At 42.6% G+C, this 13,928-nt stretch overlaps 1 protein-coding gene across 1 annotated transcript; it reads right to left on the reverse strand.

Moving 5' to 3' along the window:
• Window positions 1-4,852: 4,852 nt before the first annotated feature.
• Window positions 4,853-12,874, reverse strand: emx3 (empty spiracles homeobox 3). Its single transcript, XM_053429281.1, has 3 exons — window positions 12,505-12,874; window positions 6,390-6,574; window positions 4,853-5,023 (listed from the first exon to the last, which is right to left on the reverse strand). The coding sequence occupies exons 1-3, from the start codon at window positions 12,872-12,874 to the stop codon at window positions 4,853-4,855; spliced, it is 726 nt and encodes a 241-aa protein (XP_053285256.1).
• Window positions 12,875-13,928: the final 1,054 nt, after the last annotated feature.

The raw sequence follows: 13,928 nt of genomic DNA on the forward strand, positions 1-13,928 counted from the left end.
GACTGGGGATCGAACTGCCGACCTCCAGGTTGGAGGATGACCGCTCTACCCCCTCAGCCACAGCCGTAATGATCATTATGAAACGTCGGAGCTCAGACAAAACGACTCCATCAGTTTTTTATTTCCTTTTTTTCTTTCATCAACTTTCTCTTCTGGCTGGTTGACACGTTTCAAAAAAGAGCGACTCAGCGGTTTCTGATGCAGGTCGGCTCTGCTGACAGATGTGGTCATGTGACGGTCGCCGCTCTGTCTGTTCTGTCTGTTTGTATTTCAAACATTTGTATAATTAGTGTTTTTGTGTTTTCTCTCTGTTTACCTGCACGACAGGTTCGGTCACGTTGTCCTGCGCAAGGTGTGTGTCTGTGTGTGGTGTGTGTGTGTGTGTGTGTGTGTGTGTGGTGTGTGTGTGTGTGTGTGTGTGGTGTGTGTGTTCAAACCTCCTCACTTTCTCACCTGCCTGTTTACGGAAGCCTGAACGTGGCAGCTGAACAGTTCTGTGATGTCGTTACAACACGTTTTGTTTCCTCATCATGTTTTTTTTACACAAACCAAACATTCTCCTCTCGATCATCAGGAGAAAATAATGATCTCATCATTTTCAGTGCCAAAGTTTGATATGTTATAATCTGCAGAAAATGATGTTCCTCTCCAGATCACAAAAATAATGATCCTATAATCTCCTTATCAGAACATTGAATCATTTTACTGCAAGCTCAGTAATAAAACTTTATGAATATTTAAACTCTTCCCAGAGCAGCGTCTCCAGAATTGAATGTTTACAGTTATATCATTTTTTAAATTCAGTCAGATAAGTATGTCAAGGCACGTAGTTAAAAAGAAAACATTTTCCTCAGTGTATTTTCAAAAATATCCTTGCGATTATTTATTTATTCTTTGTGCTTTGCAGAAAGTCTGTGTGTAACGATGAAATGATTTATTGACCCATGATCCTCAGAGTGGATGAAGCAACACGGAGATGAACGTGAACTCAAACCTTATTTCTCTATGATTAAGTGTAATTATCTCGATCTGTGCTCCTCGGCTGTCATTACACTTAATTTGACTCTTTCACTGATTCATTAAAAAAAACATTTTACTGGCCGAGCTCCGTGACTGGAGGCGCTCTATCATTAACCCTGTGCTCCTCAGCAGCCAATCACAGAAGCCCGTCCAGGTGGCTTCTCCGGATACGCTCGGCGGAGGTGAGGTCGCCTACGGGCGCTGATTCAGGATCAGCTCTTCCTCCTGGCGCTCTCCATTGGTTGTGCAGATTGGAGGCTGATCCGGGAGCAGTGTCTGCGCCGCCTGAACCAGCCCGGCCTGTCTGTAAACGCAGCTCCACTGGCAGCACAGCTCCGGAGCCTGTCATTACCCCGTCATGGCATCGTAAATCAAACAGCGCCATCGCCCTGGCAGCACGAGAGGCCCCGGGTTGTAACTCCACATTCAACTCCAGGCGGGGGGGGGGGGGGGGGGGGGGTCAGACGAGGCGTTGAGGAAACATCGGGACAAACATCGATTGAGGTCGATCGATGTTTGCAGTGAAACGTTTCCCTCGGCTCATCGTTGAGCTTCAGCTCGTCAATCACCTGGTGGTGAGTTCGATACCCGGCGGCTTCTGAGGCGCAGCCGTGCACGTGGCTCGTAAACGTGATTATCGATGGACGTGTGTCATCAACTTTTATAGACGTTCCATTTTTCCCAGAGTCGTTTTTGTCAGTTGCTGTTTGGAAAACTCACGTTGAGGAAACGATTTCTTTGTTCTTCAGTTTTCTTTCAGTTCTGCGACTGATGGAGTTGTGATGTCACTGATCAGTGAAGTGAGAGGACAAAACACAAAGTCACAAGTCTCTTCATATTCATCACTTTCCGACCAATCACCTGTCAGTCTCAGCTGTCAATCATTCACAAACTTGACCACGCTAACATGGAGGAGAAAAGGTTTTTGATGTAAAATGTAATCGTGGAAAATAAAACGTTGTGTATCTGCTCAAAGTCGTCATGGTGTTTGTCAGTGAACGCAAATAAAGATGGACGACATGAAAGCTCGTAAAGTATCTCTATCGCCCCCTGGTGGCTGGCTGCAGTATCCTCCATAACCTCAACTAAGTTTGGTTTTGATTAGTTATTATGTTATGTAAAATCAGGACATCTTTATTGACAGCTCACGCTGACTGGTGATTGGTCGGTGGGACAGACTAATACCCGGAGTCGAACCTCCTCTCCATCCGTCGTGCTGTGGTCATGTGGTCAAGTGGTCGTGTGGTCGTGTGGTCATGTGGTCGTGTGGTCATGTGGTCGTGTGGTCATGTGGTCGCCATGCGGAGCCGCAGTTAAAGTGGCTAACGACTGCCTCTGATGTTAATTGCTTTTATTTGCAGCAATTAAGTTGATTAGTCTGATTAGAGGTTTGATAACGAGTGGCTGGTTAATTTGTTTCTTTGGATAAATAGTCTGATGAGCGTCAGCCCCTCGGATCAACTCACGCAGACGTCCTGTGGCTCTCGGCTGATTGGACGACGATTAACTCAACAAGTGAGAAACAAACTTCACGTAACGGAGAAAAAGCTTCGACGATAAACGAAGCCTGGAAACTTATTCAATAATAATATATAATAAATAAATAACTTTGTTTTCTTTCTGTCAACAAAGACCCAAACACTCAGCCTGTTGTTGTTTTCACTGATAAACTCCAGAACAGAGTCAGAACCACTCGCTCTCTGTGAAGGTTCCCGACTCTGACAGGTTCCTCAGTTCCTCAAAATCTGCTTCACATGATGTCTGAGGATTAAATTAACAACTATTACTAACCACCATGGTTCACCTGCCCCCCCCCCATCACACACACACTCACACACTCACAGTAACACACTCACACACTCAGAGGAGGTAATGTGTTTCTGTCGATCGTGCACCTACATGATTTCCAGCGTCTGTTATTTGAATTCATCGTCTCAGTGTGAATATTGAAACGTCTCCATGGCAACAGCAGCAACATAGACAGGTATCAGCGATCGGGGGGGTGGGGGGGGGGGCGTGTCGTGAGAAGCTCAGTTTTGTTTCCTGTGATGTCATCGTGTCCTGGTTTAATCTCTTTTCTAACATTCAGTTTCCTCAGTTTGAATCAATGTGTTTAAAGCTGATTCACTTTATTGATTTTTATTTTTATTATTATTAACAATCGAGTAGAAAATCATTTAGAGCAACGAACACATTACAACTGAATCAGTGTTGTTCATATTTCAGCTCATGTTTCATGTTCAATATGGTCACATGATTCAAGTTTCAGGAGAAACATGAAAATGGAGACAAAAGAAAATGTTAAAATAATAATGATAATTATTATAATTAATATAAATTTCTTTAAAAACAAAGTCCTTAAATTTCTTCCAACTCAAAGATCTTCTCATCAACTTTAAAATCACTGATTCATAATTTTTATTTTATCTGAAAATCCAAACCAAATTAACAGAAAACATAGAAAATCGATTCAACACCGTTTCATTTTATTTCATTTTATTTATATTTTTTCCAAATGTGAACACAGGAAGTACAAAGTTTCTTTCTTATTCTTTTTCAGAGTCAAACAGTGTTAGTGCATTCCATCCTAAAACGAGGAAAACGTAGAAATGACAAAGAAGAAGAAGATGAAGAATAAAGAAGAAGAAGAAGAAGAAGAAGATTAAAGAAGAAGAAGAATAAAGAAGAAGAAGTGCTACATGTGAGATGATGAGGTAAATCTGTCCCAGAAGAAGAAATGAACAGAACAAACAGATGAAGAGAGAAACACCTTGTTTTTATCTTCGTCATTATTTACACATCAGATGCATAGAATACTTTTCAAATCCATTTTTACATAAATAACTACAACTTTTTTTTGTTTCTAATAAAAAAAACGTTCACAGCAGTGAAAAGTGAAACAGATCAGCTGCAGCTCTGCCGCAGTGCCGCTGAGCAACCACCGGAGACACACCTGACTTCCTGAAGCAGTTCAACAGACGATTGGTTCGAGTCTTTTCATCACGATCAAAACGTGATGAGACTGAAAACGTGTTTTTATCGAAACTAACGATGGAGACGGTTTAATTTAAACAAACAGATTTTGGGAGAAAAGAAGACGCCCCCTGCAGGACGCCCCCTGCAGGACGCCCCCTGCAGGACGCCCTGCAGGACGCCCCCTGCAGGACGCCCCCTGCAGGACGCCCCCTGCAGGACGCCCCCTGCAGGACGCCTCTGTCCACGTGAAACTGAGTCAGTGACGGTTTGAAATCAGGTTTGAACCGTGTTCGTCACAGACGGAGGATTTTTTACTTGAGTTAAAAGAAACTTTGAGGATGAAAGTTCTTCCTCCAGACGTGTGGAGCAGATTTCCTGCGACTCGCCGTCCGTCTGCTGTGGACAGACTGCTGGGGACAGACTGCTGGGGACAGACTTCTGTGGACAGACTGCTGGGGACAGACTGCTGGGGACAGACTGCTGGGGACAGACTGCTGGGGACAGACTTCTGTGGACAGACTGCTGGGGACAGACTGCTGTGGACAGACTGCTTCTCCTCTCGCTCTCATCCACACTCTCTCTCTCTTTCTCAGGACGCTGGTTTTGTTTGGCACCAAAAATCGTTTTTTCAGTCGACAGCTGTTTCTTTATTTCTGCCGCTCACACGCGTCAGAACTTCCTGTTCAGTCCGACTCCGACAGGAAGTCACAGTTTGTGTTAAGCTCCGCCCCCCTCGTGGCTGAGGAGTCTCTTTTGTTCCCGTCGACATGTCAACAGGATCCGTGTCTCTCTGATGGGATCGTCAGAGGTGTGTGTGTGTGTGTGTGTGTGTGTGTGTGTGTGTGTCTGAAGCAGTCTAGTCCTCGCTGAGCACGTCCACGTCCTCGCCGGCGCCCCCTTGCTGCGTGGCGGCTCTCCAGCGGCTGACGTGTTGACTGCCCTTCCTCTTCAGCAGCGCCTCTGGAGACTCCTCCTCCAGCTTCTGACGCTTGTGCTTCGTCCGGCGGTTCTGGAACCACACCTTCACCTGGGCGGAGACACAGAGACACACAAACGTTACACAACAGAGACACAAAGTAAAATCCACATAATTAAATAGAACGGTGGATTTCCCACTTGCATTATTATATTTCTGTTAAATTGAATATCAACGTGAGAAGTGTCTTTTCAGGGCTGAGTTACTTTCAATGGTTTAAATAGTTCATAAAAAGAGATGCAACACAAATCAACCAACAGAGACAAAATGAACACAAACAATCGCACACACACACACACACACACACACACACACACACAGTTGTGACGTGTCGCTGCTCAGGACGGTTCTCTGACTGTTGTTAGCAAAGTGACGAGTTGTGAGTCTGTCAGTGACGAGTTGTGATGAAGTGTTAAACTGCTCCTGAGATTTAAAATATTCTCTGACAAAACAAACACGGAGGATTTTCTAGTTTGATCTAGTTTGTAAAACATCAGCCTCTGACCTCTGACCTCTAACGTCACCAGGTCATTAATGTCGACACCGTCTAGGAGACAGGAGTTTGAGACAGAGGCTGAAACGAGGAGCAGCAGCGATGAACTTTAAAGCATGAAAACGTTTTACACTCATTAAAATCCTCGACCTGAAGATGAACAGGATCTTTAATGTTACTCTGAGAGTCAGGAGGAAGTAATCAGATACTTTGGTCCGGTTAAAGTACTAATGCATGTCTTAGCAAACTGCTTCCAGCCTTTATGCTAAGCTAAGCTACGCTAATCCCCTGATGAATCAGCTCTGAAGACGTCTCATGTGACTCTGGGAGAGAACTCAGTGAGACGTGTTTTCTTTGTGACTTCACGACACACACGTTGTGTTGTCTTTGTGACTTCACGACACGTTGTGTTGTCTTTGTGACTTCACGACACGTTGTGTTGTCGCTCTGTGGCGTCGTTGTGTTGTCACTGGGATGTGAACGGACGCTCAGCGTTTGTCGTTGTGAGCGTTTCTGGGTCGAACCATCCCGTCTCCCGCGGGGGCCCAGGTGATTTACGTGTGATTAACAACTGCTGATGTCTGTGATTGATGGTTCCCCCCCCCCCCCCGCTGTGAAATGAGCTCATAAATATCTGCGGATGATTCACGTCCTTTTACGGGCGTCGGGGTTCGTATCGCCGTGGCGACCTGATGACAAACAGTGAGAGAAGGAGGAAGCTGACTAACTGCTGACTCACCACCCCCCCCCCCCCATCATTCCTGGGACCTGGATCCGCTCCAGAGACGACGAGGACGCTGCGAGACGTTTGAATGGAAACGCTCACTGAGCAAGGCACAAGGGTTCCAGGTTCGAATCTCTCTCTCACACACAAACACACACACACACACGTCAGGCTCCTCCTCCTTTTCCCAGCATGCCTACCTGCGTCTCGGTGAGGCACAGGCCGCTGGCCAGCTGCTTCCTCTCGGCTCCGACCACGTAGTGGTTCTTCTCGAAGGCTCGCTCCAGACGCAGCAGCTGCGACGGAGAGAAGGCCGTCCGGATGCGTTTGGGTTTCCTGGAGAACGGACCGTGGAGCAGCAGGTTCTCTGGACTGCTGTCGTCCCCTGGACACACACACAGACACACAATCAGTTATTACACCTGCACACAACGTCCAGGAAACACAAAGGTCACAGCTGATGTCTCAGTTCTCGTTCTTCAACTCTCTCATCGTTTCTTCTACGTGAACGTTCACTGTGACTCGATGAGCCTGAAGCAAAGTCTCCTCTGCCGCCATCTTGGCTCCGGACGTCAGATGGCGGCAGAGGAGGAAGAAGACGAGGGTGACACGACTGATCAGACTGAGGATTACAAAACAAACACTGGGAACAGGAGCTTCTGTTTGTAACATCTATTTGTTTACATTGTTATAATTAACGACGGCATAAAGTAAATGTAATCTGTGACTGTTCGATGACTGACTAACCCTATGAATCCTGGGTAACGTGTCCTCGTTTGTTGATCTGAGGTTTGACTCAACGTCTTTAACAAGAAGATGAATATTGAAATATGTAGCTGGTCAGAATCGGCTGATAAGCACAAAGTGGTATTTATGTAAATACTTATTAATATATATGTGTGTACTGTACAAGTTCATCATTTGTATCCCCCCCCCCCCCCCATGGTTCGTCTCAGTTGACTTTTCACTGATGAGGTGATTTGTGTTCGGTGAGAACCCGACAGTGATTTGTTTATCGGACGTGTCGCCGGTGACGCCGTCTCTTTGTGTCCCCGCTCGTCCTCCACAGCCTCACTCAACATCTGCTTCATTTTTCTGAACCTTTATTGAAATCTCACGGTAATCTTTCAAAGCAGTTTACATAAAAACAAATCCACGAAACAACTCCTTCAACCGCCGCCGCCCGGCTGAAAGGAGAACGCCGCGCCGCACGCAAACCCGTCGGTTGGTCGGCGGCGTCCAGCGGTGGACGGGACAATGAGGCCGTGACTCGGAGGCCGACACGTAGCCAGCGGCGGCTTGAAGTGATATTCACATGCAAAGTGGGAATCGACTGCGTCTGTGTCTGCAAATATGACGGTTGATTTCTGTTGAATATCAAATAAAACGTGTCGACGCTTCAACGAGTTTCCACGAAGGTCGTGAGGTCACGGGGACCGCAGGGTCACAGAAGAGGCTCATTCATATTACAGCCATACGCAGGAGGAATAATAATAATTGTAAAATAATTATTATAATTATTTGTAAAATGATATAACTAATGTGACATAAACTTGGTGGTAAAATAGATTCAAGTTTAACCGGCTTAATAGTAATAATCACAATATAAATTATCATTATGATAGAAACTAAAGTTTTCTGTACAAATAAATAAACCTGAACTAAATACAGATTAATTCTCCGAACAAAACAACTTCATGGAATCAGTGACACAAACTGCAAACACAACAATCTGATTCACACGTTTGGTTGAACTCAACACAGCCTGTTGTCGTCGTTAACACACAACAAGTCAGATCGGAGCTCATGTTCCTTTAGGAGCAACAACACTAGACGTCATATTTCTGAAGGTCGACGGAGGATTTGCTCTGAGGTCAGAGCTTCCTGTTTATGAGACATTCTGAAGTTTGAATTGTTGTGTTGCTGTTTTCTGTTTCAGACAAACTGTGAGACCGACAAACTCCTCCTGTCAAAGACAAAACCTCCAGTTGTTGCCTCAGACGTTCCCTCCTGTCTTCAGCCTCTAATGACTTTTAGTTTGAAGGTGTCGACGCTTTTAAAACACCGGCTCACGTTCTGGAAGCAGCTAATGACAACGTGCTGCAGAGGTTACACACTAATGGACCCACAACATGACGACAGGCCGGAGACGTTTGGTGCAAAGGTTCCAAACAACGTTCAGAAAAAACTGCAGCAGAAGAAAAACTCATGATGAAGACTACAACTCCCATCATCCCTCAGTGCTGCTCCACAACAACTAACTCATGATGAAGACTACAACTCCCATCATCCCTCACTGCTGCTCCACTACAACTAACTCATGATGAAGACTACAACTCCCATCATCCCTCACTGCTGCTCCACAACAACTAACTCATGATGAAGACTACAACTCCCATCATCCCTCACTGCTGCTCCACCACAACTAACTCATGATGAAGACTACAACTCCCATCTTTCTTTAAACACTTTAAACACTTAATTATTTAGTTTTTGCTGAACTCAACATTTTGCTTGTGGAACCGAGCTGAAGAAAACTTTGATTGAACAGGAAGTCTGAAACTACTGAGGAAGAGGAGGAGAGACAGAAAGAATGACAAAGAAAGGAGGAAGACGACGAAGAGGAGGAGTTTTGTTGGGGCAGATGGTGAATCAGGGTCCCCTGGCACTGACAAGTCCAGACCTGTTTGTGTGTGTGTGTGTGTGTGTGTGTGTGTGTAACGATTAAAGCAACTGATTAGATTTTCATGATGATGATTATCTCCACATTAACGTAGAACGAGGTTCTCTCAGCACAGAGATGATCCTGAACTTTTTCAAATATAAAAAACTAAATTTATCATAAAGTTATCGATGTCCAGATAATCATTATTTAACATGACTGAGAGGATGCTTCGATCTCAGGGGAGACACTGACCATGTTCTCACCTCCAGAACACGTGAGGAACACGTCAGTGGTTCAGTTCACGACTGAAAACAGTTTTAGAATAATATTTTATCACACAGACGTTTTTAAAAACAAGACATTTAATGTTATATTTAAATCTTATTCAGTTTCTGTTTTTAAGGCGTCAAGAGCCACAATTTAATATTATTATAACCAATAATAACTACACTCATCAATAGTTGCACAGAATCAATAAGGAGTGAAACTTCACTGCTTCAGTCATTTTTCATGAGTTGAGATGAAGTAACTGAACTTGTTCCTGGAATCTGTGACGACTCTTTTCATTCCGGTTGTTGACAATAATCATTAACGTCAGCTCATTAAACAGAGTCAACAGCTGTGATCCTCTCCGAGTCATTAAAGTTCATATTACATCTGTGACACATTTTAATAGACGAGGGTTCAACCCGGCGCATTTTCCACAAGACTTTAAAACAACGGCTTAATGTTGACTGTCAGTTTAAAGTCTAATGTTAAATCCAACAAGAGAGGTGAGGAAATTATATTTATTAATTTCAATAAAACTATGAAAATTGAAAGAAGCCACAAGTTAAACTTCCACTTGTGAGATCCACCGTGGAGAAAGCTGATGAATGTCTTATTTTTATGCAGTGAACTGCGACTTCTTTAAAAGAATGTGTGTGTGTGTGTGTGTGTATGTGTGTGTATGCGTGCGTGTGTGTTTGTGTACGTGTGTGTGTGTACGTGTGTGTGTGTGTGACAGGTGAATACACATCATCACAAACTGCACGAGATCGTTACACAGAATAAATTCTGACAAACCAGATATTAACAGTGAGGTAAGTGAATCACATGGTATTTAAACTAAAGTATATTAACATTATTATTATTATTATTATATCTCAGCTTGAGATGATCAAAAACAATGTGATAATCTAGAGGTTTTAAAACTGTTGATTAACTAAAACATTCAATATGACCAGAAACTGGACAAATGTGGTTTAATGGTCAGTGATCACAGGTTGTATAAGTTTTGTTTGAAATTTATGATTTTAATCAAAATAGTTTTATTGTTGTTTCACTGAAAATGTGAATAACTTTTTTTTATATGATAACAGCAATATTTTATACGATAATGGGTTAGGGTTAATAAAATCAAATCTCGACTTTTTATTATTTTAGGAAACGGACATTGTTCGGACGGTGATAACAGAGAAGAGCTGCTCAGCTGCCGGATGATTGACAGTGATGAACACCAATCAGCTGACAGCACTGCTCTGATCCTTAACCCAGAGGTCAAAGGTCAAGAACACTCACAAACTCTGAATTTAAACTTGAAGAGGAAATTGTTTTTTGTGATATCAACTTTCAACTTATTCATCACTGATCAGAATCTGTGAAAAGTTTGTTCTGTCGTGTGAACGAAGATTAAAACTCAAAGATATTAAATTAAAAAAGATACCAAAAATAGAAAGTGTCATATTTCAAACATGTATGAAACATAAAGAATGATTCAAAACAACAGGAATCACAACAAGACAAAGAAATTAAATCTACTGAACTTTTCAATTATTAATAAAAGATCAAACTTTGCGTTTCACACACAGGAAGTTGAGCTTTTCAAATTTAAAGCTGAGAGGAAAACGAGGGGAGACTGGATGTTAAACAAATAAAAAACACCCAAATAAATATGAATATAAATAAATGAACAAATGACGTCTGATGTAATAAAGTTTTCTTCCTGTCAGTCACCGTTAAATAATATAAATAAGAGTTTAATAAAACCATCTTTAAATATTCACAGGTCAAGCTCTCATATCTGTATTTATCATATTTAATATATAACATATACATCACATGTATGAGTTTTGTTTTGATACACATTTAGATTTGATTAATTGATATGAAAATGTTGATATCATTAATGTTTTATTTTTAATGTAATTAATGTATTGTTATTATTTATACCCTTAACAAAATGTAACTTATAGGAGTAACATCATGTTTCCATCTGATTACAATGTTAATATATCTTAATGTTATTTAATAAGAATAATTATATAATTTATATATACATATAATTTATAATTCCTCCAGATTTCTGTGTCAGAAATGTTTCGAAACTGAATAATTTAATTTACTCTGTTTTTTGTAAAATATCAATAAAATTTAACAAGATTATTTTATGTTTGTCACATTACAAATAAAATTTATCAATTTCTCTTGATTTGTCTACTTGTGGTTTCATCATTTTACTTATAACTTCACTAGTTGTTTAAACTCATTTCACAGACATGAAAAGCTTCAGTTTATATTCATTATAAACCATCATTATTACTAATATAATAATTATTGTCATTATATACGCTGAAAATAATCTTGAGTTTACACTGAAAACACAAAATGTACATTTACAGAGAAAGTTTATTTAAGTGAGAAGTGATTTTCATGTGAAACCTCATCAGGTTCATTTTTGTTTTAGCTTGAAGATAAATCTCGTTTAAATTTGATTCAAAAAAATTATTTACAGTAAGAAAAAATTAACATTTGATCCATTTCTTTTATTACATTTTTTTTTATTTCCTATAATTTCATTCAAGTCAAAAATTAAGGTTAAAGATTCTTAAACGAACAATAATCAAACACCCGCGATAATAAAGTTTATTCACGGATCTAAAAGCGTCCAAATGTTATTAATGTTCTATTTTGAAATGAAGCAGTAATTTGATATGAGACTCACCCGTACAAATAAAAACAAGTTTAAATATCAGTTAGTGATGCTGTTTATATAAAGTTTAAATATTAGTGTGTGATACTGTTTAAATAAAGTTTAAATATCAGTGAGTGATGCTGTTTAAATAAAGTTTAAATATTAGTGTGTGATACTGTTTAAATAAAGTTTAAATATCAGTAAGCGATGCTGTTTAAATAAAGTTTGAATATGTGCTTTAATTTGAATATAACGTTAATCTTTGTGTTATTTGCTGCTTTGACCTGGTTTCACCTTCACATCAGAATTTAACGGAAAAATAAAGATAATAATAAAAACACGAGGCCTCAGAATCAAACAAACAGTGATCACCAGCCTCCATCGATCCATACACACAGTTCATGTAAATATATATAATTAACTATTTATCTGCGAACCCTGAGAATCTGTCATAAGAAGAAAACATCATCAGAGGATGCTGCAATAAAGATGAAGAAAATCAATCGTGTTGATTAAATATGGGGAAAAGATCTTCTCATGTTATAAAAAATTATATGAATGAAAATCCAGATCACTTCATTCACGTCAATCAAGTCTCACACGGTCAGAAATCAACAATAACTATATTCTGATGAGAGATTCACATGAATTTGATTCATATCGATCGTGACTGACAGAAGCCGGAACCCCCCCTCACCTTGGAAGCGGTGGCCCAGGTAGCGGCTCCTCAGGACCCAGGGGTAGAAGCTCAGCGCGTCCCGGTGCTGCGGGCTGAAGAAGCTCTGCGGGGGGATCTGCAGCGGGTGCAGCGGCAGACCACCGGGGCTCTGCGTGTGCGGCCCGGGCTCCTGGAGCACCATGTCCGGCCCGGACGAGTACAAAGTCCGTCCGCCGCCCCCCTGGAAGCAGGAGCCGAAGATCCCGGCCGCGGGGTGCAGGGACTCCGGGAAGCGGAGCGCCGTGGGCCGGATGGGCTCGTCCCCGGGGCAGCCGCCGTGGCCGCCCGCCTCCTTCCCGACCAGGGACTCGATGGTGAAGCACTTCTTGTGGCTGCTGTGCTGGAACATGGTGAGAAACCTGCAGCTGAACACGGTGGAGCTCGAAACACTCTGCGTCCACTTCCTCGGACTCAGAGAGCCAGCTGCCCCCGGAGAGACATGCCGCTCCCCGGTGTCCGGCCGTGCGTCAAACCCTGCACCAGTCCCGGCTCCTCGCACCTGGAGGCGGCTGAAGTTCACCTGGCTCCGGGGCGGTGTCTGCGGCTCTCCGCTCCTCGACCGGACCAACTCCTGTCAAAGTCTCAGGGGAGAGCGCGGATCCTCCGAGCTGCAGCCGGGTACACAGCGCTGAGCGGCGGCTACAGGACTCGGGTCGGTCGGTGCCTCCGTGCGTCGGTGCCGCTGCCGGTTGGAGTGAGTGCGTCTCCAGGCGGCGCGCTGCTACCTGCCCTGCCCAGAGGTGCGCGGCGCATGCGCACTGGCGGCTCCGCGCACTGCCATTTTGTTGATGGAGCGAATAGAATCAGAATAAAAGCTTCGATGAATTAATTCTTCTTTTTATCAAGTGAATGTAGTGACACACTTCTTCTTTGTTGGTTTCCACCTGCCAAGAAACCAACGAAGAAGAAGAAGTTGGTCCCTGAAGTGAACTTTATAAAAGTTCACTTGAAGAGTCCTTGGGCAAGATGCTGAACCCCCCCCCTCCCCCACCCCCCATAGAATAACTAAGTGCTGCGAATAGATGCACTGTATGAATGTGTGTGTGAATGTAAAACAGTACTGTAAAGAGCTTTGAGTCATCAAGACTAGAAAAGAGATTTATAAATACAAAACCATTTACCATTTACTGGTTTTATAAACAGTGTGTGGTTCAGAGTGAAGTTACACAACTTTGTGTTCATCCTACCTGGTTCATATTCATGACGTTAGAGTCAAACCAACTTCAGAGCCCACAACCTTTCAAAATAAAAGCTCCGTAATCACTTCCATAAGCATTGCAGCTTTTACTTTGTCGAGAACTTTCTCTGTGAATGTTTGAGTCTCAGTCCGAAATCATCACTTTTAGATTTTTGTCTGTGGACAGTGTGTCTCTGTCCACAGCCTGAAGACAAGCTGTCCCCTG

Source organism: Pleuronectes platessa, chromosome 8 (assembly GCF_947347685.1).
Source record: "Pleuronectes platessa chromosome 8, fPlePla1.1, whole genome shotgun sequence".
Classification (NCBI taxonomy): domain Eukaryota; kingdom Metazoa; phylum Chordata; class Actinopteri; order Pleuronectiformes; family Pleuronectidae; genus Pleuronectes; species Pleuronectes platessa.

Excerpts from the sequence above, each read along its gene's own strand:
- emx3 (XM_053429281.1), bottom strand. The coding sequence starts at position 12,874 with ATGTTCCAGCACAGCAGCCACAAGAAGTGCTTCACCATCGAGTCCCTG. Across the intron at positions 6,575-12,504 it reads CCTGGGCCACCGCTTCCAAG|GGGACGACAGCAGTCCAGAG; the intron begins GTGAGGGGGGGT and ends GTGTGTGTCCAG. Across the intron at positions 5,024-6,389 it reads TGTGCCTCACCGAGACGCAG|GTGAAGGTGTGGTTCCAGAA; the intron begins GTAGGCATGCTG and ends GTCTCCGCCCAG.